The sequence below is a fragment of the Cyprinus carpio genome, chromosome A11 (genome assembly GCF_018340385.1).
Source record: "Cyprinus carpio isolate SPL01 chromosome A11, ASM1834038v1, whole genome shotgun sequence".
Classification (NCBI taxonomy): domain Eukaryota; kingdom Metazoa; phylum Chordata; class Actinopteri; order Cypriniformes; family Cyprinidae; genus Cyprinus; species Cyprinus carpio.
In genome coordinates this window covers 9,948,271-9,973,256 of record NC_056582.1, presented here as the reverse complement: position 1 = coordinate 9,973,256, position 24,986 = coordinate 9,948,271, and the positions used below count along the sequence as shown (strand labels likewise).

At 34.1% G+C, this 24,986-nt stretch overlaps 1 protein-coding gene across 1 annotated transcript in view; it reads right to left on the bottom strand.

Annotated features, from left to right (window-relative positions):
- LOC109055094 (inactive N-acetylated-alpha-linked acidic dipeptidase-like protein 2) overlaps nucleotides 1–24,986 on the bottom strand; it is a 261,704-nt gene that overhangs the window by 117,304 nt on the left and 119,414 nt on the right. Inside the window, exons 3-4 of the mRNA XM_042766172.1 lie at nucleotides 10,979–11,240; nucleotides 4,977–5,096 (exon numbers count right to left, since the gene is read on the bottom strand). Coding sequence (XP_042622106.1) covers nucleotides 4,977–5,096; nucleotides 10,979–11,240 — 382 coding nt within the window. The remainder of the gene's footprint in view (nucleotides 1–4,976; nucleotides 5,097–10,978; nucleotides 11,241–24,986) is intronic.

The following is a 24,986-nucleotide window of genomic DNA, read 5'->3' as shown; positions in this document are numbered from 1 at the left end:
ACTATCAAAAGGCACATGTGACCTTCTCTCTAGTATTGTGGTACTCAGTTTTTCGGTGGTGCCATCGTATGACAGTAGAAAAACACTTTGGTGCCTCTCACCCATAATTTGACTGTTTAAAATATTAATTCATTGTTTACATATATCAGTGTAGCTTAAATCCACAACATTATCAGTTGTGTTAAAGGAATAGTTCACCCAAAAATTTAAATCTGCTGAAAATGTACTCACTACCAGGTACTCACTCTCAGGATGCAGAAACAGATTTTGAAATAATAAATAATAATAATAATAAATAATAATAATAAAATAAAGTGAAACAATGTGTTAATTTAAGTTATTTGGTGTAAGTGTGCTTTAATAGTATTTGAAATTAATATATCACTATCACTATTGTTATTTCTTTATATAATTAGAACGATCAGATTGATGTTTTATATGGATTGTATGGAACATCACAATATTCCACAAGTAATCAACACAACTCAATTAAACAATTTTAACTTTGAACTGTTGCTTCTGGCCAAAATACCAATCTTTAATCCATAATAAAACTTCCTCCAGTGATCCAGTGAAAAAGTCCATCATCTTTTGTCCTCTCACATCAAAATCACATTTGTTTAGAACCATCTTGGACTATTTTACATTGTAAACAAAAAATTATATTGAAAAGCTTATTTTTCTGATCTAAAAAAAACTTAGTAACTTTACAGGAACAATATGAAAATTAGTGTTTGCACAGTTATTTTCATTTACTTGTTTTCATGTAACTGCTGAAGCTCCAAAAAAGCTCATAAACTTAGTAACTTTACAGGAACAATATGAAAATAAAGCATGATACATACTTTGGAAGATGTGTTGGAATCCCATTGCGGTGACATGACAGCATTTTTTTTTTTTCCTTTTCTTTTGTGATTCCGTATATCAATGTTAGTATAAGCAAATTCAATTAAACTAGTGAGAGTGAAAGTGTGTCTAAAAAGAGTTATTTTCTGAAGGTCCATCGGGCCATAAAGTGCAGATAGCGAATAAACACCCGTAAAAATCGATATCTAAAGTAGAGCAAATAATTCCCAACATGAATGAATTTGAACTTCATTACTTACTTTACCAGGGCTATATAGAAATAGGATGTTGCATGCCTTACATGGCAGTACGATGTGTTTATATCAGTCTGAGTCACTGTGTTCAAAAGGTCCCTGTTTGCCTTGAAACATCTCGCCGACAATGCATCAACTGCCGATGCTAATGGGGCGTATACCATTATGCACAGCAGCACATCATTTCTGCTGATGGTGCAAGCCGTGCTTCAGCGGGTTAGACTGTGTGTCAAACAGATCAGGGCACATTTGGTGTGAAGGCATATGCCACCACTGGGTGTTGTGCAAAATGAAAACTCCTAGCACCTGACATCCATATGAGAAGAAGCAGCCACAGAAGCCCGCTCTCCATGCACGATAAAGATAAACCAGGCTTGGTAATAGGCTTCGGAAATCTCTTTCAATATGGGGACTGTTGTTCACAGATAGCAATCAACACCAGTGTTGGTATTTTGGTTGCTTGGGAGCATCATGCCTATTGCTTAAACGCCAAACAACATGTCCTTCATGGGAATTACAAAGGAGGGCACAACTAAACACACAGCACTTGACATTTACTTACAGTCACCAATACACAGAGCGGCTAATAGAGGATGAGAGGAAGTGGGCATTGCCTTTAGCCAATAATCTTCTTGTTACAGTAATTCTTTTATTACTTTTTGTAGGATTGCCATTATAAAAGCACTGAAATAAAATGTGCTCCTTTGTTCCATTATTGCCTCTTCACAAAATTTGTTATGTAAATGATCACTAATTACGTCAAACCCAAAACAAATTCTTAGATGCACTAAAAATCACATACAGTTAAAAAACTGTAAATATTATGAATGCAAATCTACCCTTGTTCATCATATTATGTTAATGACACACATAAACTACAGGAAGATTTTTCATCTAAAACAGACCGGCCTGTTAAGACGCTACCCATGATTTTGATACTATATTCTAAGGATAGGGCTTGTATTGAATATTAAAAGGGTTTTGAAGTTACCTGAAATATTGTTACAGTATACTGTTTGTCAATGAATGTTTCATGCAGCCTAGCATAACATCAAAACATCATCATCAAAAAGTGCCATTCATTCTCTGTGGCTAATTGTCTGAGGAGGAGCAGTCAAAATGCTTGATCCTCCCAGAACTGAGCGTATAGCACATCACTTTAAAGAAAAATCAATAACTCTTCCCAAACAAAATGGACAGCTAAGAGTGCCCTGGTACAGAGCTAGAATTCAAAACTTGAGTCTAGTGCTCCCAAGGGTGCACATTTTTCTGCATCATATAGTCATAACAATAGAAATCGATGCCAATGAAGGACACTTTCGTGGAAGAAACTCAATGAGTATAGTTAAATAAAAAGAGAAAGAAAGAAATATTATTTTCTCCAATATTAATGAAAAAAAAATCATTAAAAATGAATCATTATATTAATCATCATTCACTGTGAAACCAGTAAGGACACGTGCAGTCCTGTTTCTTGTTGTGTTCCACGGATAAAAAATTAGTTGAAAGGTTTTAACAAAATGAAAAGTTCTTTTATTACAGTCTTGTATTACCATCATATCTATGTTTTCTTTTCATGAACTCTTTTCATGAATTGTGTGGTTTAATTCTGAATGGTCTGTAGGAGATGAGATATTGCAGCAGCAAGAAATTTGCTGATGACCAATTTAAAATGATATGTGCAAAAATCTCATGAGTTTCAAAAGGTTATCTGACTTTCTAAGTGTTTTATTCATGTATCCTTGAAGATGGTAGGCATTTTTTAAATTTTTTTTTATTTGTGAGTGGTTATTGAATACAGCAGAAATGTAAAAAACAGTTGTCCCAGATCTTACTGTGCATGAGAACATGCAAATTAATCACAACGCTACTGAGTACTGAAACTCTTATAAAACATGAAAACATGCTTCTACATTACAATCTATCCAGTTTTATTAAAATGATCTATTTATTATCTTTTAAAATACATCCATCTCTTCGAGGTTAAAAAGAACTACCACGGCTTATTAAAGATTGCTTACTATCAAAAGGCACCATGTGACCTTCTCTCTAGTATTGTGGTACTCAGTTTTTCGGTGGTGCCATCGTATGACAGTAGAAAAACACTTTGGTGCCTCTCACCCATAATTGACTGTTTAAAATATTAATTCATTGTTTACATATATCAGTGTAGCTCTAAATCCACAACATTATCAGTTGTGTTAAAGGAATAGTTCACCCAAAAATTTAAATCTGCTGAAAATGTACTCACTACCAGGTACTCACTCTCAGGATGCAGAAACAGATTTGAAATAATATAATTTTGAATAATAATAATAATAATAATAATAATAATAATATATATACTAAATAATAATAATAATAATAATAATTACAACACGCTCACCAATGTGTTCTCTGCAGTGAATGGGTACCATCAGAATGAGAGTTCAAACAGCTTATAAAAAACATCACAATATTCCACAAGTAATCAACACAACTCAATTAAACAATTTTAACTTTGAACTGTTGCTTCTGGCCAAAATACCAATCTTTAATCCATTAATAAAACTTCCTCCAGTGATCCTTTGAGAAGTTATTTGATTTTTTAATCCATAATAATATTTCACTTTTCAGCAGTAATTAGAGTTTGTAATCCATAATAATATTTCACTGAGTGAAAAAGTCCATTTATATTTTCTGATCTAAAAAAAACTTAGTAACTTTACAGGAACAATATGAAAATTAGTGTTTGCACAGTTATTTTCATTTACTTGTTTTCATGTAACTGCTGAAGCTCCAAAAAAGCTCATAAACTACCATAACAGTATAAATTCAACTTAATTTGACTGATTTGTGAGTAAAACAGGATGAAATTCAAATCTGTATTCACTCACATTCAAATCTGGCACATACTGTATGCAACAACGTGTTTGCACAGTGTGCAATAGTGTGTGTGCACTCAACAACAAATAAGCACATAAATGCGGTGAAGAAATTAAACTGTACACTAACCACATTGGCTCTTGCATGCATAATCAACACAGTATGAAAAAGAGTGGGAACTGAGAACAAGTCACATTTACAATATCTACTTTGAGAACCCCTGCCTGAATGCACAGTAATCATGTATCAAGTTTGAAAATGATTCAAACATTATATTGAGAACATGAAACACAAGGACAACAAAACCAAAATGTGTCTTTCCTCAAGTCAGCAAATTATAGTAGTGTATCTGTTGTTCTTCAACTAATAATTATTATTTATTATGATGATTATTATTATTATGATGAAAACACCTGAGTTTGAAATAATTATCTTGATGAGGGTTTTCAGAAATGGTTTATATTGTGGTTTATATTGTATTGGATTTTACTTTAACTTTTACGTATTTTTTTTGTGTATTAAATTTTGTATAAAGATTTTGGAGATTGTTGTTGTAGGTTTTAACTTGCTTAAATCCCTGTCATGATTAAATGCAACTTTATTAATCATGGTTATTTGTTGGTTTAATGAGACTAAGTCAATCTAATTTAGTCATTAATGAGTGACTAGCATCTCTTTGAAGGGAGTCACGTTAAAAGGCATCACTTACAATGATCCAGCAAGTAAAGTAAATCAAATAAATAAATAAAAAATAAATAAATAAAATAAATACAAAATCAAATATAAATAAAATATAATAAAAGTTTTAATTTTTAACAGACAGACAGATAGATACAGACAGACCAGACAGACAGTCAGATAGACAGACAGATATATATATATAATATATATATATATAGATATATATATATATATATATATAATATATATATATAAACTTACTGAGCCCACACTGTTAAACGTTTGTGTACCTTAATTTACATCAAAATATATTTTAATTTAACAACATACCTTATAAAGCAAAGGAAATTGTCCAAGTTTCAGCAGTGCTATTTTACTGGTCACATTTGCACTAGCTTGGACTCGTCTCAAATCCTCTGGGCTCCCATACTGAACGTCCACCACCTCTGCCTGGAATAAAAAAATAAATTTACCATTGGTTTATAAAAATAAAAAAAACATACCAATGGTTTATAAAAAATTAAAACATTTACCATTTTAAAATGGTTCAGGGTAGACTTTGACCTCTCTTGCTGTGTGTGTGAGGAATAACAAGCCTCTGATTTGTAATGTTACTCACCCCATAAAGCTTGTTGTCACATTCATTACTGATAGCAAAGCATGAGTGAAAACAAAGTGAATATCTCAGGCTGTGTATAATGGGGGACAGGTACATATATTAGCCATCATATCATAAATCACACACCGACCCAGCATAGATGTCACAACTCTGAAAGAATTCAAGGCAGATTCATGGCAGCTACAGGCCAAAGCGTCCTTCTTGTCATTTAGTCTGCACCATTAAACCAAATCCCTGTTTGTGAGTTTAAGAAAGGCAAGAACCTCTGACTGATGAGGACTGATGAGATGGGGTCAAACTAAATGCTATTTAAGGCCCAGAGACACAAAGTGGAAATGCATTACCTGAGTTTGATTCATTTTTCATTAGGCCTGGGGGAAAATGAAACATGATTCTGGGCAGGAGAGTACATCTAGTAAGTCTTCAGAAACCACAAGACCATTGAAAGATGGGATTTATCACTAATGTCTGCATTTGCCTTAGAAGAGTGTTCTGTCTAACCCCAAAGAAGAGGCAGAAAATTGGGAATGGATGAGATTTGCACTGAGAGGCTGTCATTAAGGTAATGAAATTACCCAGGGCACACACTGCGGAGAACAAATCACTTTTCTAGACAAGTGACGGCTCCTGTCACGAGTCATCTCACCCCCGGTGACTTGACGAAACTAGAAGAAAATAACAATTGTTTTCACATCTATGTGATTGAGGATTGGAAAGAAATACCCACCCCATAATTAAACATTATTTTGAAGAGAATGTTAAATACCACCTCAATCACACGGCGTCATTAGAGGCCAGACGGCGAGAGTGACGACATGTCTTTTGTGAATAAAAATTCAGCAGTTCTTCAATGCTTAATTAATTTTTCATTTTGCAAGAGGCTGTAAAGGCATCATTACAGTGAGAACCTCTTAAAATTTCAAAGGAATTTAATATGCCTTCCTTGTGTCCATCTGATTGAACTTTTTGTAAATATCCATGTAAGATTACAATTTGAACTCTGTTAACACATTGCCGAGGTGTTGCAGAAACGTTTCATCATTTCACTGCCTTCCTTTTAATATAAAGCAATCAATGTTAAATGAATACAAATGACCACTTCCAACAGTATAGATCATGCATCAAAGGAAACACTCAGAACAAGTCATTTCATGAAGCGCATATAGAGCAGGGATTTTTCTCTCTCTCTCTCTCTCTCTCTCTCTCTCTCTCTCTCTCTCTCTCTCTCTCTCTCTCTCTCTCGCTCTCTACACTCCATCATACATCAGCTACAAGATCAAATCCTCAGCTCATATGTTCTAAAACAATGACCAATCTTGAAAGAAAGGTGAAAAATATCCAATTCTTTTATAACCAATCCAATCTAAATGTTCATAATTTGTTTTAAATTGTTTGGTTTTTGAAGGTTTTTGAATTAAAAATTAATATTCATCAGATTCTAAATTAGATTAGTTAATGTATGTTCCTTGCGCATTAACCTGTTTTAACATGTTTTAAAGAAAAATTAAATATTAATGCACAAATGTGTTGTTTAAAAATAAATATGAACTTGTTTTCTTTGTATTATTTGAGGTCTGAAAACACTCCAACATTTTTGTTATTTTGACCAGGTGTCATCTTCTGCAAATAAATGCTCTAAATGACAATATGTTTATTTGGAATTTGAAAGAAATATTGTCAGTAGTTTATACAATAAAACAAAAATGTTCATTTTACCCATACTTACAAATAATAAAACCAGAGAAACTGATAATTTTGCAGTGGTCTCATTTTATTTTATTTTATTTTATTTTATTTTATTTTATTTTATTTTATTTTATTTTATTTTATTTTATTTATTTTATTTTATTTTATTTTATTTTATTTATTTTTATTTTATTTTATTTTTTTTTTTTTATTCCATTTAGTTTATTTTTAAACTTTAAATAAATAAATAAATGAATGAATGAATGAATGAATAACAAACAGTAAATAAATAAACAAACAGATAAAATAAATAAATAAATAAATAAATCTTTATCGCCAATTGGAGTCAAAAAGATTAAGAACCAACGTTTTAACAGCATTGCATTATAAGCATTAAAAGGAATACAAATGCATTAATATGAGACTTGTTAATATAGGTCAATGTTTAAAATGCAACACTTAGTTTTATACAAATTGTTTAAAATGGGATTTTGGTTTGAAAGAAGTAAAAGACACCTCTCTTTGAGTAGGCTGAACACACACAAATAAAAAGAAAAGAAGAGGAACTTTCATTCTTACTACCTGACCTCACTTACTTCTCAGAGAAATTAAAGGCAGTAATTGCCCAGTGCCTGCACCTGATCATCACTAATATGGTGTGGAGAGAAATAGCCAGGGAGTATGGTGGATTTAACTCATCAAAAATAATTACCCTTGGGCCCCCGCCTCAAACTTATTACTGGCCAGAGGTAAAGCCTCCATTCAAATTACCACAAGATATAAAATTACCTGCAGTTTGTTTCTTGTTTTGAATTGAGCAAAATGCTGGGGACAAAGTGACTTTTATTGATTCCCTGAAGAAATGAAAATGCATTTTTGTTGATGGAGCTTTGGTATAAAAAAGGACATTCTGTGTTTGTACAAGCGATCATTTTCAGCATCAGTTGATTAAATATTATCTCTTTCCAGATGGTTGACTCAATGAATCTGTCAATATCTGTGCTAATGCACAAATAATTAGTTTTAGGTAAGAAAAAATAAAAGTGGGCATTAGTAGAAATTATACACACATTCCTGGTATTATAGTGCATGAATTGTCAGTGCATGATATTCCAGGTAAATAAAATAAATGTAAAATTTACATAAAAATAAATAAATAATCATGAATGAATGGATGAATGAATGAAATATTATACAGCCAGTCAAAACGAACAAATAGATAGTTATTGTTATTCATGTTATTAATAGCAGAATAATAATTGAAGAAGACTCGTTAATGTAATTTGAATTCAATTAACAAGTTATATTCAAAACTCAAACATACTTTGATTATTAAAATGTTTTGTTATTGTCTCAAACATACTTTGATTATACTTTAAAATAGGGTTTTGATTATTTATTTTTCAGGTACTTACTTATAATTGGTAGTTATACTGCTATGCCAGTCAAGCCTGCTTGTGACATTCATGAACAAATGTCTGTGGATACATGACTGTGGTAATGCTGTACTTCTCTATGTTTTCAGTGGAAAAGAGGGTGAATTTTTTAGTCCAGTTGTGGAGCTGTGGTAGGCAGAGTGACCCTAAGCTGCTCCAGATTGGATGTTCTCTAACGCCTCGGCACGAGATCCCTGAGCATTTCATCCACCAACGCCAGTCATATTTGTTTTTCCCTGCTGAAGTGCAGTTTAATTTACATCAGAGCCTCGGTATGTTGAAAGTGACTGTGACCCCCTTGTGAGGTTTGACATGAAAGACCCGACTGTGACTGAACTGAGAACTTTTTACTGAAGCTTATCCCTAATACAGCGTGTCTGCCTTGAAACGGATAATGGCAATGCATCTTCCTTCGACATTTGCTTTATTAGTGACAGAAAGCATAACCTCTAAAAAATATCTGACTTAGAATATATCACATGTGTGTGTGAAATGGGTTCAGTCTTGTATAATGGATTTGTTTTAACCTTCTGACGGTATGAAGTGTTCATGGCTTTGAAAGTGAGAGTGTGTTTGCATGAAATTTCTAATGCTAATTCATCTGCAGCTGCCAGTGCAATGTATTTATTGTGCAGTAAAGTCAATAATAAAAAGGTCAATAAACAACTTTGTGTTGCTCTGTTATAAATTATAAAACAATTCAAGTCCTCTAATTTAATTGGCTGAGTGGCATGTATTCTGATGGAAAAGCTGAATTGTCAGTATTAATACTGCATTCAGTGTCACGTGATCTTCAGAAATCATTCTAATATGCTGATTTGGTGCTCAAGAAACGCTTATTATTATTATCAATAGGGATGCCACAATGCTCAATATGATATTGAACCATTCGGTACGACATCCATGGTTCAATATGTGCTTGTGAATTGTGTTTTGTTCAGTTTTGTGTTAAATATTTTAGGTGTGTTTTATTTCTCTCCCTTGTAATGACTTGCAATGACAAGCACTTCCAAACCTGTTGTCCAAAAAAAAAAAAAAAACATTATTACTAGAGAACATTATGACATGTTTTTACTCCATAACATGAGTCAAATGCTTCCTTTTGTGATCTGATGTGGCTTCTTATCACAGAATGAGGCAGAAAATATATTCTATACTGTAATAAAGGCTATGTCGATTAGCAATGGATTATAAATATGCTTAATTATTAAGAAAATACCTGAGATCTCTTGAAGAACACAGATAAACTATATATTGTCACTGTCAAGTTTCATCATTCAAAATGTTTCTATCTTTTTTATTTAGTTACAGCAGAATGGTTTTGTCCATATTAGGGATTTCCTGGAGTGACATGAATTCTGTTATTTCTGTGATGCATATGTGGAGTTTCTGCATGAGGGTGCCCTCCGGCTTCCAGTATGAATGAAATGTGTTTATAGCGCTCAACAATAGTCAATCCATCCTATTATGGGTAAAAACAGGAAAAAATAATACTTCTCTCAAAAGACATCTGAAGTACACATATGATAAACCATTTTTTTCTCCAGTGTACAGAAGTGTACAGGAGTTTTTATTTATTTATTCATTTTGTTTTATTATTTATATATATTTTTATTTATTTATTTTTCTTTTTTTGCCCCATCAGAACCAAACCAAAAACTGTGGTTAAAAGAAACAAGTGGAAAGTGTGATACATTTTTTTTGATGAACAGAAACTTCAAACGAACAGACTCCTTTGTATTATAAATACATTATAAACATAATAAATGCCTTTAATGTCACTTTTGATACAATGAATGCATCCTTGCTGAATTAAAGTATTAATTTCTTAACCAAATATGTTATTGACCCAAAACTTTTGAATGAACATGTAACATTTTATTTTATTTTATTTTTTTATTTTATTTTATTTATTTTTTCAGGTAAACTACACATGCACTTTAAGTAGTAACGTTCACATTTTTTTCAAGTCAAAAATGTCAATTAATGTTACTTAATCAACTTAACAAATTAGGTTACACAGACAAAATTCATTTTATGGGTTAGATCATTTAGAAACGGACCCTTAAGGTAACAATCGCAAGTTACCACATTTTTGGTTTTGTTGGCATAATCTAAAGCATTTAAGGGCATGTTTACACATGGCAGGTGCAGTTCATTTGAACAAGTGTGAACGCTGACATCCAAACCAAGGTGTGCACCAAAAAAAGCAATTATTTCTAGTCCTTTACATATTTTGTAAGTTCTTCATTTGTTATAAGCTGGTAAAAATAGTTAGCAAAATTTTTGACATAAAGCTGTCCAGTCAGGTATCCATGTTCCTTTTGTTTTATATCTTAGGTTCGGTGTTGAAAATGACGAATCGGGACTAAATGTATATTTTTCTTTTTTGGTCCACACCAAAAGAACCAGTATAATATACCAGTATATTGATTACCACATGAAGTACAATGCACATTTTTAGGTAAACATTATCACATTATATATATATTCATTGTTCTGGACTCATAGCTAATATTTCCAGTACAATTGTGAGTATAGTATTGGTCAATTGAGTATATACTTGAGTATAATAATATAATGTAACTCACCACTAGATTTCCCACAGCCGAATAGGCTGCAAAGGCAAAGGGGTCAGTCGTGGGTGCAAATGGCTGGTCACATCTCATTCCGCTAGGCAGGTAACACTGGTTTCCGCTCTTATCGATGATCTTGCTGAGGGTGGGTCCGGGATAGCTCAGAAGAGCCATGTGATTGGTCACCTGGACGTCTTTTAATCCCAGCTCGTCCCACCTCTGAGCAATGTACCTGACCTTGGACTCCTCTGTGAGATCAGACAAGCTGTCAAAGTCCCTGTGTCAAAGCAGACAGAACAGGAGGAAAACATCAGTAAAGGCGCCAAGTATCTCTCAAAGGCTCCCTTCACAACCCAATGACAAGACAACACTTAACAAAGGATTGATGAATATGCGCAAGACTCATTATCATTAGTGTAATTAGCACATTGTTGACTTTAGGTTAACATTTGTTTTCCTCAAAGGTATTTACATGGTCTGTTGATGTGAAGCTGCATCTAGAAACGAGGGACAGAAATGGAGAGACTGCCTCCATAATTCATATTCCGGACAAGCTTCAGTTAATGTAACTGATGAATATGGCAACGCAGGGAATCAATTGTCTCCTGAACAAACGGATGCACTATTAAAAAAGGATTGCCGGGAGAGAAAGTAAATTAGCAACAGACGGTTAAACATGAGAGAGAGAAATGAAGCGCTGCTAAGGTGCTCTGGCAGCTCGGCTTCGCTTATTTCTTACCCGTCACAGCACGTGGAAGGCAGAAAGAGAAACACATTGTTATCTTGTAACTTGGAAACTTTAAGAGCTCTCAGGCCCATCAGCATGCCAAAGCTCACTCTGTGACTTTATAGGAGAAACACAGCAGGCCTGCCCATTCTCTCAATCTTTAAAACAAAATTAATTGTTGTAATTAAAAGTGTAAAAAGTAAGCCAAGACCCTCCAGAGACTATAATTAATTTAACTGCACTTTTTTTTTCACTTTATCCACTAAATTTGCACAAGTAAATAATTGACACATAACACCTTCAATATAATTTACCCAAACTGGGACAGATTGTCTTCGCTAACAAACAATTTTCTCATTATAGCACTTTTTTTAGGTGAAAAAACTTTCAGAACAGTTGTGATTTTTACAGTACAAAAAGAAAAGCAAGAACACCCTGGCTGAAAACTACAGACTAAATCAACTGTGGTCTGCTTTCTGCTGAGAGATGTTTTACAGTATACACACAACAAATACACTTTATTAGATTCTATTCCAATCTGACAACAGATTGCATATTTTATTTATTTAGCTCAAATTATTTAAGTGACGACAATACTTTTTGTACGCAAATAAAACCAAAAATAAAGACTTTGTGGTACGGCTGACACAGAAGAGCATACGCTACCTGTGTACAGCTCAGATTCGCCAAAATGGCACTACGCTGATGTGGAGTGACACAGAGGAGACAAATTGTTGACAAAATTGACAAAAAAGTCATTATTTTTTATTTTTTTGCATACAAAAAGTATTGTCGTCGCTTCATAACGTTACGGTTGAACCACTGATGGCAGATGGATTATTCTGACAATGCTTTTCATACTTTTCTGGACCTTGACAGTGTATTTTACTTGGCAGTCTATGGGACAGTCACAGGCCTCCCTGTTTTCTTTCAAAATATCTTAAATTGTGTTCCGGAGACGAACTGAGCTTTTACGGGTTTGGAACGACATGGGGGTAAGTGATTAATGACAAAATTTTCATTCTGGGGTGGAGTATCCCTTTAAGATAAACTAGACAATGTTCTTTCATATGGACTATGTGGACAAAATTTTTTACATTTCTTTATGTTGTTATTCCTACTCAAAAATGTACCACCATAACAGAAGATAGTATTTTTTTGAGATTCCCTTTAGCTTCTCAAGCACAGGACTCATCCAGTCATCCAGTGGACAAGCAGTCCAGCCCCACACTGAACCACTGTGACCTGACAGAGTGTGTCCAATCCCTCACGGCTGTGCATGGGTGCCTGGGTAATCTAATTAAAAGCGTGCTCTGCATGAGTGGAGAGGATGATTCCTAACCTCTCTCAGGTAATGCTTCTCCAACCTCCAACCCCCACTGCAGCTGGCACAAGACTTAAATAGTAACCCAGGGCATTATTTATGGAGGAAGCGTTCCCCCAAATGATTGTGTGACCAATTTTACTTCGACCAGTTTGAAATGAACTACAAAGAAATATTGTATATATTATATAAATTTTGCCATCACAGGAATAAATGACATTTTAATATATTCAAAAAGAAAACTGCCATTTTAAATTGTAATACAATGTCACAATATTTCTGTTTTACTGCATTTTTTTTCATCAAATAATATAGCCTTGGTGGCCATAACAGACTTCTTTCAAAAAATCTGAAACTTGAAATATTTAACCTTTAATCTTAAATGTGTTAAAAAGTATAAAAACAGATATCAAACTAAGGCTGTAATGCCTGAACAAACCCATTAACAAGGGGAATGCAAACAAAAGATTGTTGTTGACTTAAGCCTAGTTCACACTACACAGATTAAAAAGTCTACAGACAACTGTGCTGTTAAGAGTAAATGACTTGCTGTCTGTCTTGAAGTCACTGTGGAGTTCACACTACACAACACTATGTTAATGTTAGGCAACAGGGGGTCACACACTACATGAGCTGACAACAACTCTGTCACCCAACGACTCTACAATGTCCCCAAACCACGTTTTCTCATGAAAACACAGGCAAGAAGTGGAACGGGAATGACGCAAAACAAGAAGTGAAACAGTAGTTGTTTATTTGAAAATGGACATCGGGAAGAAATAAGTGCTGCAAGCTGTTTGCATGATGATGTGTTCTGAAAAATGTTGCTCCATTTCTTGTCTCCAAACTTTTCTGAAAGCCTTGTTTCTGCTGCTGTTTTTCTTCTCCTGACCTCAAACCATGCCTCGTGTTCTCTTTGTCTGTAGCTCATCGCGACACCTGACACCACGTGAAGTCGAGTCAGCCAACTGGTCCAGATATTTAACATGTTACATATTCATCAGCGAGCCTCTTCGATGCGTCGAGTAGTTCACACATAAAAATTGCTGATTTCCCCCCGATCGCAGCCTGACCTGTCCGCAAGCTCGTTAATTTGCAAATCAGGCTTAAATTGGGCTTAAAATCCTTTAGTGTGAACTAGTCATAACAGTGCATTGTCAGAAGAAAAGAAAACTAAAAGGTTAAAAGGAGATAAAAAGGATAAAAATGAGCAATTTGTCTGTAAAGGTGAAGGCCTAGAAAAGATTTCTGATAAGGAGAAGAAACGTCTGAATGGAGTCTGTGTGTTAAATGATTCAGACTGAATTAATTGGAGAAGTTTAATAGTTAGAGTAAAAGCTTTAGTACAAACCAGACCAGAATGATCGAGGAATATCAATACAGCACTGCCTTGCAGCCACCATAATTAATGTAGAAAATGAACCGCCACACTTTAATTAGTGTTAACATGAAACTAACCAAGTTCAACATAAATCTATATTGCCATTATTACATGGCTCCCATTTATTCCATCAAACCAAATCCACTTAATAAAATAAAATAAATGATGGCTTTGTGTGTTAATTAAATGCTCAGAAAGAACAATGTATTTGCTTCTTTATTAAACTTTCAGAGTGAACCTGTTGTGCGTTAGGTATTGAATAAAAAAAAAAGTAAATTCATTCATTATGGGTTTCCTAACATTCATTTGTGTATCAAAACACTTGACTTAAGCAGTACAAGTGAAACAAATGAGGAAAAATGAATCCGTAACATGTGGTGAGGAACGTTACCTCATTACTCAGTCACTCAATACTTTCAATAAAAGGTCAAACCAGTTAACTCTAGGTCCATTTATAATGAAGGCATATCCTCAACCTCGACAGTGTCTCCACTGACCAATACCAAAAGAGATCAGAGCAAAAGGCTGCGAAGCTAGTCACCCATCCTACCGGTCACAGCTTGACCAAATCCAGCCTCTTGTCGAGCAGCGTTTGTGGAGGTGCTCTCCACAGCACGACCTGATGATTGATGCTTCCTCCTCCGCCTGGAGAAAAGATCATTCACTGCCTCGCTCAAGCCATGCTCACGGCTGACGCCGCTGGCTAGAAACAAGAGGATTCTGCAAACCCTCATGACGGCAGATCCTTAACTCAGCACCATCTGTTACTGAGACTAATATAGACGTCAGGAGAGGAGCCCTGCTCTCCTGTCAAGCAACAAAAATCAGCCATTTTCACACAGGAAGCCAGTCAACACGGCAGCCAGATGAGGCTTTATTTCTCCAAGTTTCAAAGCAATTATCGGAATGAATATACCAGTGGCACTGCTATAATTCCCTTTGTCAGGAATAAACATCTAAATTGTGCTTTTGTGTGAGTGATTCTCCATCTTTATGTTGAGCAAATACAAGTAGAGGAATGAATCCCTAACCGTTTTATTTAAATACGGTTAAGTGGAGATGATTGACAGCTGATGTATCTTGCAGGTGGTCACCTTGGGGTTTGCTTGGGTGAGGCTTGCGTGCCATCTGGGTGGCTATTGAACTGTGGCAGTTCTATTATGGATGATAACACTGGTGGATTCCCGTACCATATAAAAGAGCTTGGCTTTTTTTTTTTTTTTTAGGTCCGCAGGGTCCTTGAAGAGGCCATAGTACATTAGAGGGGCGAACAAAGAGAAAGATAGGAGATATCTGTGGGAGCTTTCATTCTTTTGAAAAATGTGTGACCCTTGTGACCTTCAAAGGAACACTTCAAAAGTGGTGATTCAGGGGCAAAAATCTATTTGATTTGCTCTTTTGGTATTTTTTAAATCCCTATGAAATCTATATTAAGAAATTAATATTTTATTCAGCCAGGATTCATTAAATTGAGTTACAATAGTTAAAATAGTGTTATTTTAGATTTTTGAATAAATAAATGAAGAACAAAAAAAACATTAAAAAAATATAATAATAATACAAATCTTACCAAATAAAAATACAAATAATAATAATCATACAGTATATGGTATAAAAGAGGTCTGTGTAATTTTGGATGACTTGTTTTGTATGGCTGGGAAAATGCAACACAGCATTGCAGCAAAACAAGGAGAAAAAAAATGCATACAGTTTAAATGTTTCTTAAAATGAATTGGAAACATGAAATTACAATACTATGAATATGCACAAACAACATTTACAAATGCATTTAGGTCAATGACTCTTAAACAACCATTTAACGCAAGCTCTCATCTAAAACACCAAAAGCATGAGCATGACATCAAAAACCACACACAAAATACACTGTTGTTGACTTTCCCACAGTTAGGAAGAAAACAAAAGACACTGAACTTTCCTTGAACTCAGAAAGGAGATAAAAAGGAGACGTTTGTCTGGCAAGCTGGAGGCCCTGAACGGATTTCTGATACAGAGAAGACATTTGCATCAGTAATGCAAAGCGATGCTCAAGTACATCCACGATCACTCCCTCTCTCCAAGTGGATTCATCCTAAAGAAAGCAGTCATATATAACTGGATTTACGACGATAAAGCAGCAGCCCTGGAAGGAGAGAGCATGGAAGACGTGTTTAACAAATTACAACAAATGCCTTCAAAGCACCGCAGGACAAAGGGAGAGTGAAATGAATAAACATTAGTGATTCTGATTAAGTTAGGAGTGTGCAGTATTCAACAATAGAGTATAAATTTTAAATCATTGTTTTTAAACCACATATTCCAACCTCTACTGCCTCTACGGCCAACAAATGCAACGTGGGAGGAACGTATGGTCTGTGTTTATTACAAATAATAAACATACAGTAGCTAACATGCAAATAATGTGAAATGGTTTGTTGATTGTTGCTCATTGCTCATTTACTTCAGTTACACAGAGTATTTTGGATACTTGTGGATTTTAGTGTCTTTGTATTAAGCAGGGTTTCCCAAACTGGGGTTTGCAAGCCTCTAGTGGTTTATGAGCTGATGAAAAGCTAATAATGATTTAAATTATATATAATAATAATAATAATAATAATAATAATAATAATAATAATAATAATAATAATAATAATAATAATAAAATAAATACATTTAATTAACTAAAAATAAAAACAATCAAAATTCAAGTAAACTGAAGTAATTGCATTAATAGATTGCATTTAAAAATCTATTAAAATACAATACAGTTATTTTTAATTGTAATAGATAGTTAAATCCTAAAATTGCTAAATTAATTATTAAAAAATAAAAGGAATCAAAATAAAACATTTGAAAAGAGGTCAAATATTGCACTTGTTATAATTTTATGTCATGTGACTGATAACCGTGAGCACACAAATGGTTTCTCAGGAGGTACTTCAAGTATCCCTGAGGTTGCATATATATATATATATAGGGTTACGTGGAGCATGAGAGATATATATATATATATATCCTGCAGGTAACATCAAGCCAATATATATATATTATATATTATAGGCGCTATATATTATATTCGACAATATCTTATACTTTAGCATTGCAAAAGCAGGACTGAGGCCATATATTTTTTTTTTTTTTTTTTTTTTTACAGAACTATGCTACAAGCACACTCACGTGTCATTATATTTAAGAAACATTTCCAAGAAAGTAGCTAAAAGAACAAGAAGATGAATTTTAAAATAAATTAAAATGTTTATAAATCACAGATAATTTAGTAAAATAAATAAATAAATACATACATTCATGAATGAATGAATGAATGAATGCTGCATCATCCACAACCATGCATTCAGAAGTAATTCTGTGTGTGTGCCTTGTATTCCATACGTTATGGGGACATTTATTTTTTGGTCCCCATGAGGAAAACTACTTATAAATGACAGACTGGAGTGTTTTTTTTTTTTTTTTTTTACTTATAAATGTTTTTTTTTTTTTTTAGGGTACCACTACAGTTTGAGGAGTAATAAAATCCTTTGTGTGAGGGGTAGGTTTACAGGTATGGATTTTACAGTGACTTCGGTCCGGCACCTCATGGTAGCCAGTAGTATGTATTAGTGTATAGTTTATTAGTTGTATAGTATATATTATTATTATTATTTCAATCATAAAATAGTGAAACAGATGTTAAAAACACAGACAGAATGTGCAAATAAACACACTATCATCGGATGTAATTAATTCTTATTGAACTCCTTTATATCAACTGCGTTGAACTACAGTCTTCATAGATCTGGAGTATCTTGTTAGGCACAATGGAATAAACTGACCGATAAAATTCACAAAAACAACAAAACCACAAACAAGAGTATGATGGAGTCAAACAATAAGGACAGAGAAAAGGAAATTAGATGTTGTGTGAAGGACAGTGAGAAAGATGTGTACTAAAAAGTCAGTCTATATGTGACCATTATCATGTATGAGACTCTTTTAAAGATTCTTTAGCTTTATGTTGACCTTCTTCTATCCAAGACCAGCATTACACAGCTGCTGAACATGAGAGCGAGGCCATACTAAAAACACAACAAAGCCACTATGTTCCCGACTGTGGTGTCTTCACCTGGCAGAGTCTCACACTACCTGGCCTTTTTAACAAACTCCTTTTGGCACAGCTATCATTTATCAGTGAGACGACACTGCCCTTTGACACAGATCTCACTGCTGCTCAAAGAACAGCCTGTACCAGCATCCAGACGAACCAAAGGAAGAGGTGTTTGAGACCCTGATCCAGGGATTACTGGAGCTTCTGCCCTTTGGCCAAGCTTTGGTGCACAGCTATATTTTCTCTGTCTCATTCTCTCACTTTCTCCTGTATTTTGTCTGTGTTTTTGTGTAAATTTATATTTTTTTTTTATGGTTCTCTCACTTTCTCCCACTTTTTTAAGGTGGAAGATTGGAAAATAATCAACAATGCTTTTAGTTTTTAAATTGTGGGAATTTAGTGATTTTTATGTTGTGGTGTTTAAATTGTGGGAAACTGTTACGATAATATTTTTTATAATACATACACTACTATACATTGAATGCCCTGTCCGCCAAATTGAGTGCTCCGTAATGTTTAAATCACTAGCCAATTTTCATGGCGTTTTTCTCTTAAACTCAGAGATGGCAGGACGTCTCCGTTCCCTCCATCATTTTTACTTTGAAACTAGGTCAAATATTGCAACTTGTTATAATTTTTATGTCATGTGACTTATGACCCGTGAGCACACAAATGTTTTCTCATGAGGTACTCAAGTATATATATTTGATATATTACATTTGAGATTGGCAGGATTTTTTATGCTTTTGAAAGAAGTCTCATGTTCATTTAATTTGAATTGCTTTGATCAAAAATTTGAATATATTTTAAGATGCAGTTAATTCATGATGGCAAAGCTGCAATCATTTCAACAGTCATTACTCCAATCTTCAGTGTCACATGATCATTTAGAAATCATTTTAATACGGTAATTTGGTGCTCAAGAAACATGTCTTATTATTATCAACGTTGAAAATGGTTGTGCTCCAACTGTTGTGATGAAATCTTTGATGAATAGAAATTTTCCAAAGAACAGCATTTATTTGAAATGGAAATCATAAATGTTTAATTAATCTTATATATCATTGCTAAATAAATAAATGCATAAAGTTACAAATTTTATTGACCCCAAACATTTGAACAAATATTTAAAGTTGTGTATCATTTGGAGGACAGAATAAATGACTTTTTCCATTATTCAAAAATTTGGTCCCACTTTATAGTGGCCTTAACTACTATGTACTTACAATTAAATTAATCATTTGGTACAATTCAATTATTATGTACATGCATGTTATTACATTGTACTTATATATAAAAAAATACTTCTGTACATATACATCTGTAATTAATTTATGTAATTACATTTATAATTACACTGTTGACCTATCCCTTAACACCTTAACCCCCCCCCCCCCTAAATCTACCCATACCACCAAACCTGTCCCTAACTTTACCCATATCATCCCACCTCAATAGCAGCAAAAATGTTGTGCAGTAAAATATAAAAAAATGAATTATATTGTTTTGTTTTTTTTGTTTTTTTAGTACGTAGTACGTAGTAGTTAAGGCCATTTAATATAAAGTGTGGGACGAGAAATGTCTTGTTTTGTCTTTCATCATATTCAAGAACAGAAAATCATGTTTTTTTTTGCTCAGTTTTTTTATTATGTTGTGATAATGGAGGATTTTTTTTAATGTAGTCTGTTTTTTATTATTTTGTTTGGTAGTATTGTTGGTCTTATTATTTGTTGTTCATTCAGTAGCGGTTTATCCATCTAACTGTAACATTTTGTGTCTGTCCATCCATAACACCAACAGTAAGAGTGGGATATGGAAAGGTATAAACCATATCTTGAGACACAGAATATTATACGGTATATATTTATTACATAGTTTTATTATCTGTTCATTAAAGCTAAAAACAAGAAACTATGGCTAGAAATACCAAGAGGTCATAATTATTCAGAGGTCACAGTAGGAAAACAAACTTTAAAATCTAAAACTGTGTCTGAAACCTAAAGCCATGGACATCATGGATGATATTGTAAAGAACTTTTTGTCCATAATGTTAAAGTCAATGATATAATATTTATCTCACATCACCAAGAACAACTAAGATTTGATTGTAGTTGATGTTTAAGAACCACATCATCATATCTGATGTGGTATTTGTGTGGAATCATCGATCAGAGATTTGATTTTAGAGTCCATAAAGGCTTACATTTTGATCTGTTCATCATACAAGTTGATATCATATATTATATATATATATATATATATATATATATATATATATATATATATATATATATATATATATTATCCCCATTGAGTTTCATTATACAGACATGAACATATTAAAAAAAAAATAATAATAATAATCACAAAGTGGTTTGCTATGACATGAGGGTGAGAAAATAACAAAAAATATTTATTTTTTTGTGTAAACTATTGCTTTAATCTGTGTAGAATGGATTTGTCTAGACAGTGTTCATGACTGCAGAGCCATTCTTATGCAGAATGTCTTTTACTATACAGGCAAACATTTAGAGGTCAATTGTGAGTTTCTTATTTTAGAAACAGGTATCTGGCACACATTCAGCCACAGCAACCAGGAACACATTCAAATCAATAAAACAATGAATAAACAAACTTACAAAACTTTGGGACTTTAATAACTATTATAAATCAGTTGTTTGTAAGCATAAACTCTCTCCACAGTGGGTTTGCTCGGCCCTTCCTATATCCCCATTCATCTTTATGAAAATGGTATAATTGGCTTAATTTTGGAGCAACTTTGCGGTAGTTTCAGCCATTAATCAAAGAGAACTGCACTGCATATATACAAGGGGCTTGAAGTAGCAAAAAAGGACAAAATCAATGAAAAAAATCCCTTGTGCACGCTTATATCTTCATAGATAACGTATAAGTGTTGCATCAGCATATCTACAGAATGGCTCTATATGTTACTACATGAAATATGTCCTTTAATAACAGTAATAAATTATAAAAGGGTTATCAGAGGTGTGCCATCAAGAACTATAACAAACTTCATCATGATGGAATCCATGAAAGCGCCACAGGCACAGCGCGTTACACTAAAAGATCCTCCGAGAGCTGAAGCGCTGATGAGAATCCAATGCACAGACTCGCAAACAATGTTATAAATCATTTTGCACATTCTTAATCATGCATATTTCCTTGGGAATAAGCAGTGAGATCGATTGTAGAGTTAATGAGAAAAAAAAAAGTTTGTATTAATGTTATGATTATGTCTTAATTGTGCCGACAAAATGGAAGGAAACACTGAAAATTGACTGTGGTTAGAGGAGTCACGACTGGTGCATGTTGATGCCTCTATATGCTCCATGCTGCATGTTAATGTGCTAGAGATGGGTGTGTGTGTGTTGTGTGTGTGTGTGTGTGTGTGTGTGTGTGTGTGTGTGTGTGTGTGTGTGTGTGTGTGTGTGTGTGTGTGTGTGTGTGTGTGTGTGTGGGTGATTGATGGTCTCAAAACCATAGCCCTGTGTGCGATGCCCTGGGGACCCAGCCATAAACACACAGCCTCGGCTCAGCAATGTTTCTGAGCCAGAACTCTTTCTAACCCTCCCTTTCCTCTCCAGCATCTCCCTTTTCTCTCTTCTAAGCTTAAGTACAGGTCGCCACCACAAAAATGCGGTAATTGTCATCACTTTCATGCATTCTGCCACATTAGCACCAAGGGCCACATTAAACCCTGGTGTGTGTAACAGAGAATGCATTATGGATCAATAAATTCAAAAGGATTCATGAGACTATTAGCACTTCAAAGGGGCAAACAGAGGAGCCGTGTTGCAGTACAGTGTAAACACAAAATGGCAGTGGAGATTAGATGGCCAGGTGAAGAACGTCCTGTTTGAGGGGTCACCGTTATCGCTTACCGACACACATCGGCAGTCTGTGTGATCAGTGTAAGATCATTTGCAAAGAACTGAGAGAGGAACTGTTCTTTTTACTGAGACAGACAGAGAGGAAAGGGAATGGAGCGCTTGAGACTCTGGAGGATGAAGAGGTCTTCAGTTTGCTCCCAGAACTCACAGCTGGTCTTTCCAAGGGCCTTAAAGTGTCGAATTGAAACTTCATTCAAACTCTACAGTATGAGTGTGTGAGACTGCAGTCATTCAATCTCTGTAGATAAGGCTGAAGATTATTTAATGTGAGTACAGAAAACAGTGGGCTAGGACTCTGAATCCAATGTAAAATTTGTAAATAAATAAATTATTTTTATGCTACATGTGAATTTAGGTATCACAACATTATAATGTACAGTATGAAAAAATGGATATTCATTTTGAGATTTGCTAAAGTGAGATTTAAAAATGTAATCTAAAATGTGAACAAAAAAAAAATCTATAGGAAATAAGCAATATCTATATCTAATATCAGAAAATATACAGATTCATAAAAAAAAAAATAAAAAAATCATAAAATAAAAAATTAACAATAAATCCATCTGTCAATAGCAGTTTGCACCCCTGGGTTTAATACTGGTGCCAAATCGTTAAATCACCCAAAAAGGAAAATTTGGTCATCAAAGGCATAAGACTTTCATATTCAGAGCATAACTGAAGATATTTCAAAACCTAAACCTAAGAGATTTCTGTCCTTCCACTGAAAGTCCATGCAGCCAAAACTTTTAAAAGTTCTTAAAGACATCATAAAAGGAAACCATAGGAATAGAGCGGTTTAAACCTTTTGAAGAGACACAATTATTTTACAGTATATGATGAACAGATTTGATTTAGGCTTTTGTTCACATACTTAACATATAACATTTATCAATGCACAGAGATAGAGCATACTGAATATGGTAAACGGAAGCTCAAAGCAAGCACATATAAGCTTCCAGTGACCATATTTAATGTGTGTTGATCACTGTCTACAGTCTATGTTGAATATTAACCCAAGGTTAAGCACATTATGAAAACCCAATCAATGTTTAATTTGTGGTGCAAATTTTTGGCCGTCCAAAGTATTATTTCACAGACAAAACTCAGAACAGGATATTTTTGTGCATATTCAGTTTACTTGCTGCTTAGTGCCTCAAACAAAACTGAATATCTTTCCAAGAATTGATGCCACTAATCTGCCAAACTTTGGCAAATCCACTGATTATTTTTAATCAACAGAGCTCATTGTTTCAACATAGTATGCTGTAAACATGACTCGACTGGTGCTCGCCAGAAAATTGTGTGGAACCCAGTCAATTAGATTGAAACTTCTAATTTTTGGATAGTGCTTGCTAGCATTTTGTGAAATATGCATCCAGTGATTAATGAACTACTGTGGGCGGTCTGTGGGCCTGAGAAGACCCTACACTGAACCTTGGGAAAAGTAAATGCAAATATAACATCTAGACCAAACACTAGGTCACGGCTCTGAAATTGATAGAATTTTGTAATGGTATCCTATTATGATTATTGATGTGTATTATTATCTCATTAAAAGGATAAACAATAGGCAATGCACTTTGCTCTATTAAAAGTAACACTCTTTCTTGATTAATGCACATTTGATATAGAATTTGCTTGGTATTTGTTTTCTTATGCTCAAACACCTCTATTAGATCCAGATATTGTGTGCTAATCTCTTCATCATTTTAAGGTAACTCATTTGGCTGGATTTGCGGCACACTACAATTGCTCAGAGCCCTCTGGGAACCTGTTTCAGCATTGCAGAGGATTAATCAATGTCATCATCAGTGGGGAGCAATTAAAACCCAGGGCTAGGAAAGGTAACTGTGTAGCCCAGATGCAGAGATATAGGGGATGGGAGAGAAAGAGTTCACTACGGTTATGTTATGGACACAAGTGCTCTGTTTTAAAACCAAGTAAGCTGCCTCTGTAAGCAGCATTTTATGTTCATTATAACACTGTTCTTTGTATTATATCACCTTCGCATCAATTACAAAAAAAAAAAAAAAAATGCGGTTAACGCTAATGCGAGAGTGTTTCTAATGCAGTGTCTATGGGAGAGACGTTAAATTTGACATCATTCTCTCTTCTGACTGCCGTTATCAGTCTTTTTCTTTTTTTTTTCCTTTTATTGAAAGTGATGAAAACACTATCGTGGAGTTTTTCTTTTGCTATTTGAGCAAATGGGAATGCAAAAAAATATATTTGTGGTACTCTCCCATTCGCTTCTCTTCAAATTTACCCAACTATGACGACTTCCGCTGCTGAGAAAACAGGAAATGTGAGAAAGGTCCATTATTAGCATAGTGACATCTGGGCTGCGTTCCACTCCAGTTTTAGACACGCACTTCTGAGAAAGGTAAATTTTTGGAATGTTGATTTTTGGGATAGTGACATCTGGGCTGCGTTCAAATGTGAGAAAGGTCCATTATTAGTTTATTTAGATATGGGCTGGGTTCATCTATTTTTTTCGAGGAAACACGATTGTGAAGTCATTGCGGATTGCGTTTAATTTATTTTATCCCCAAACAACGCTATAATATATAAATTATATATT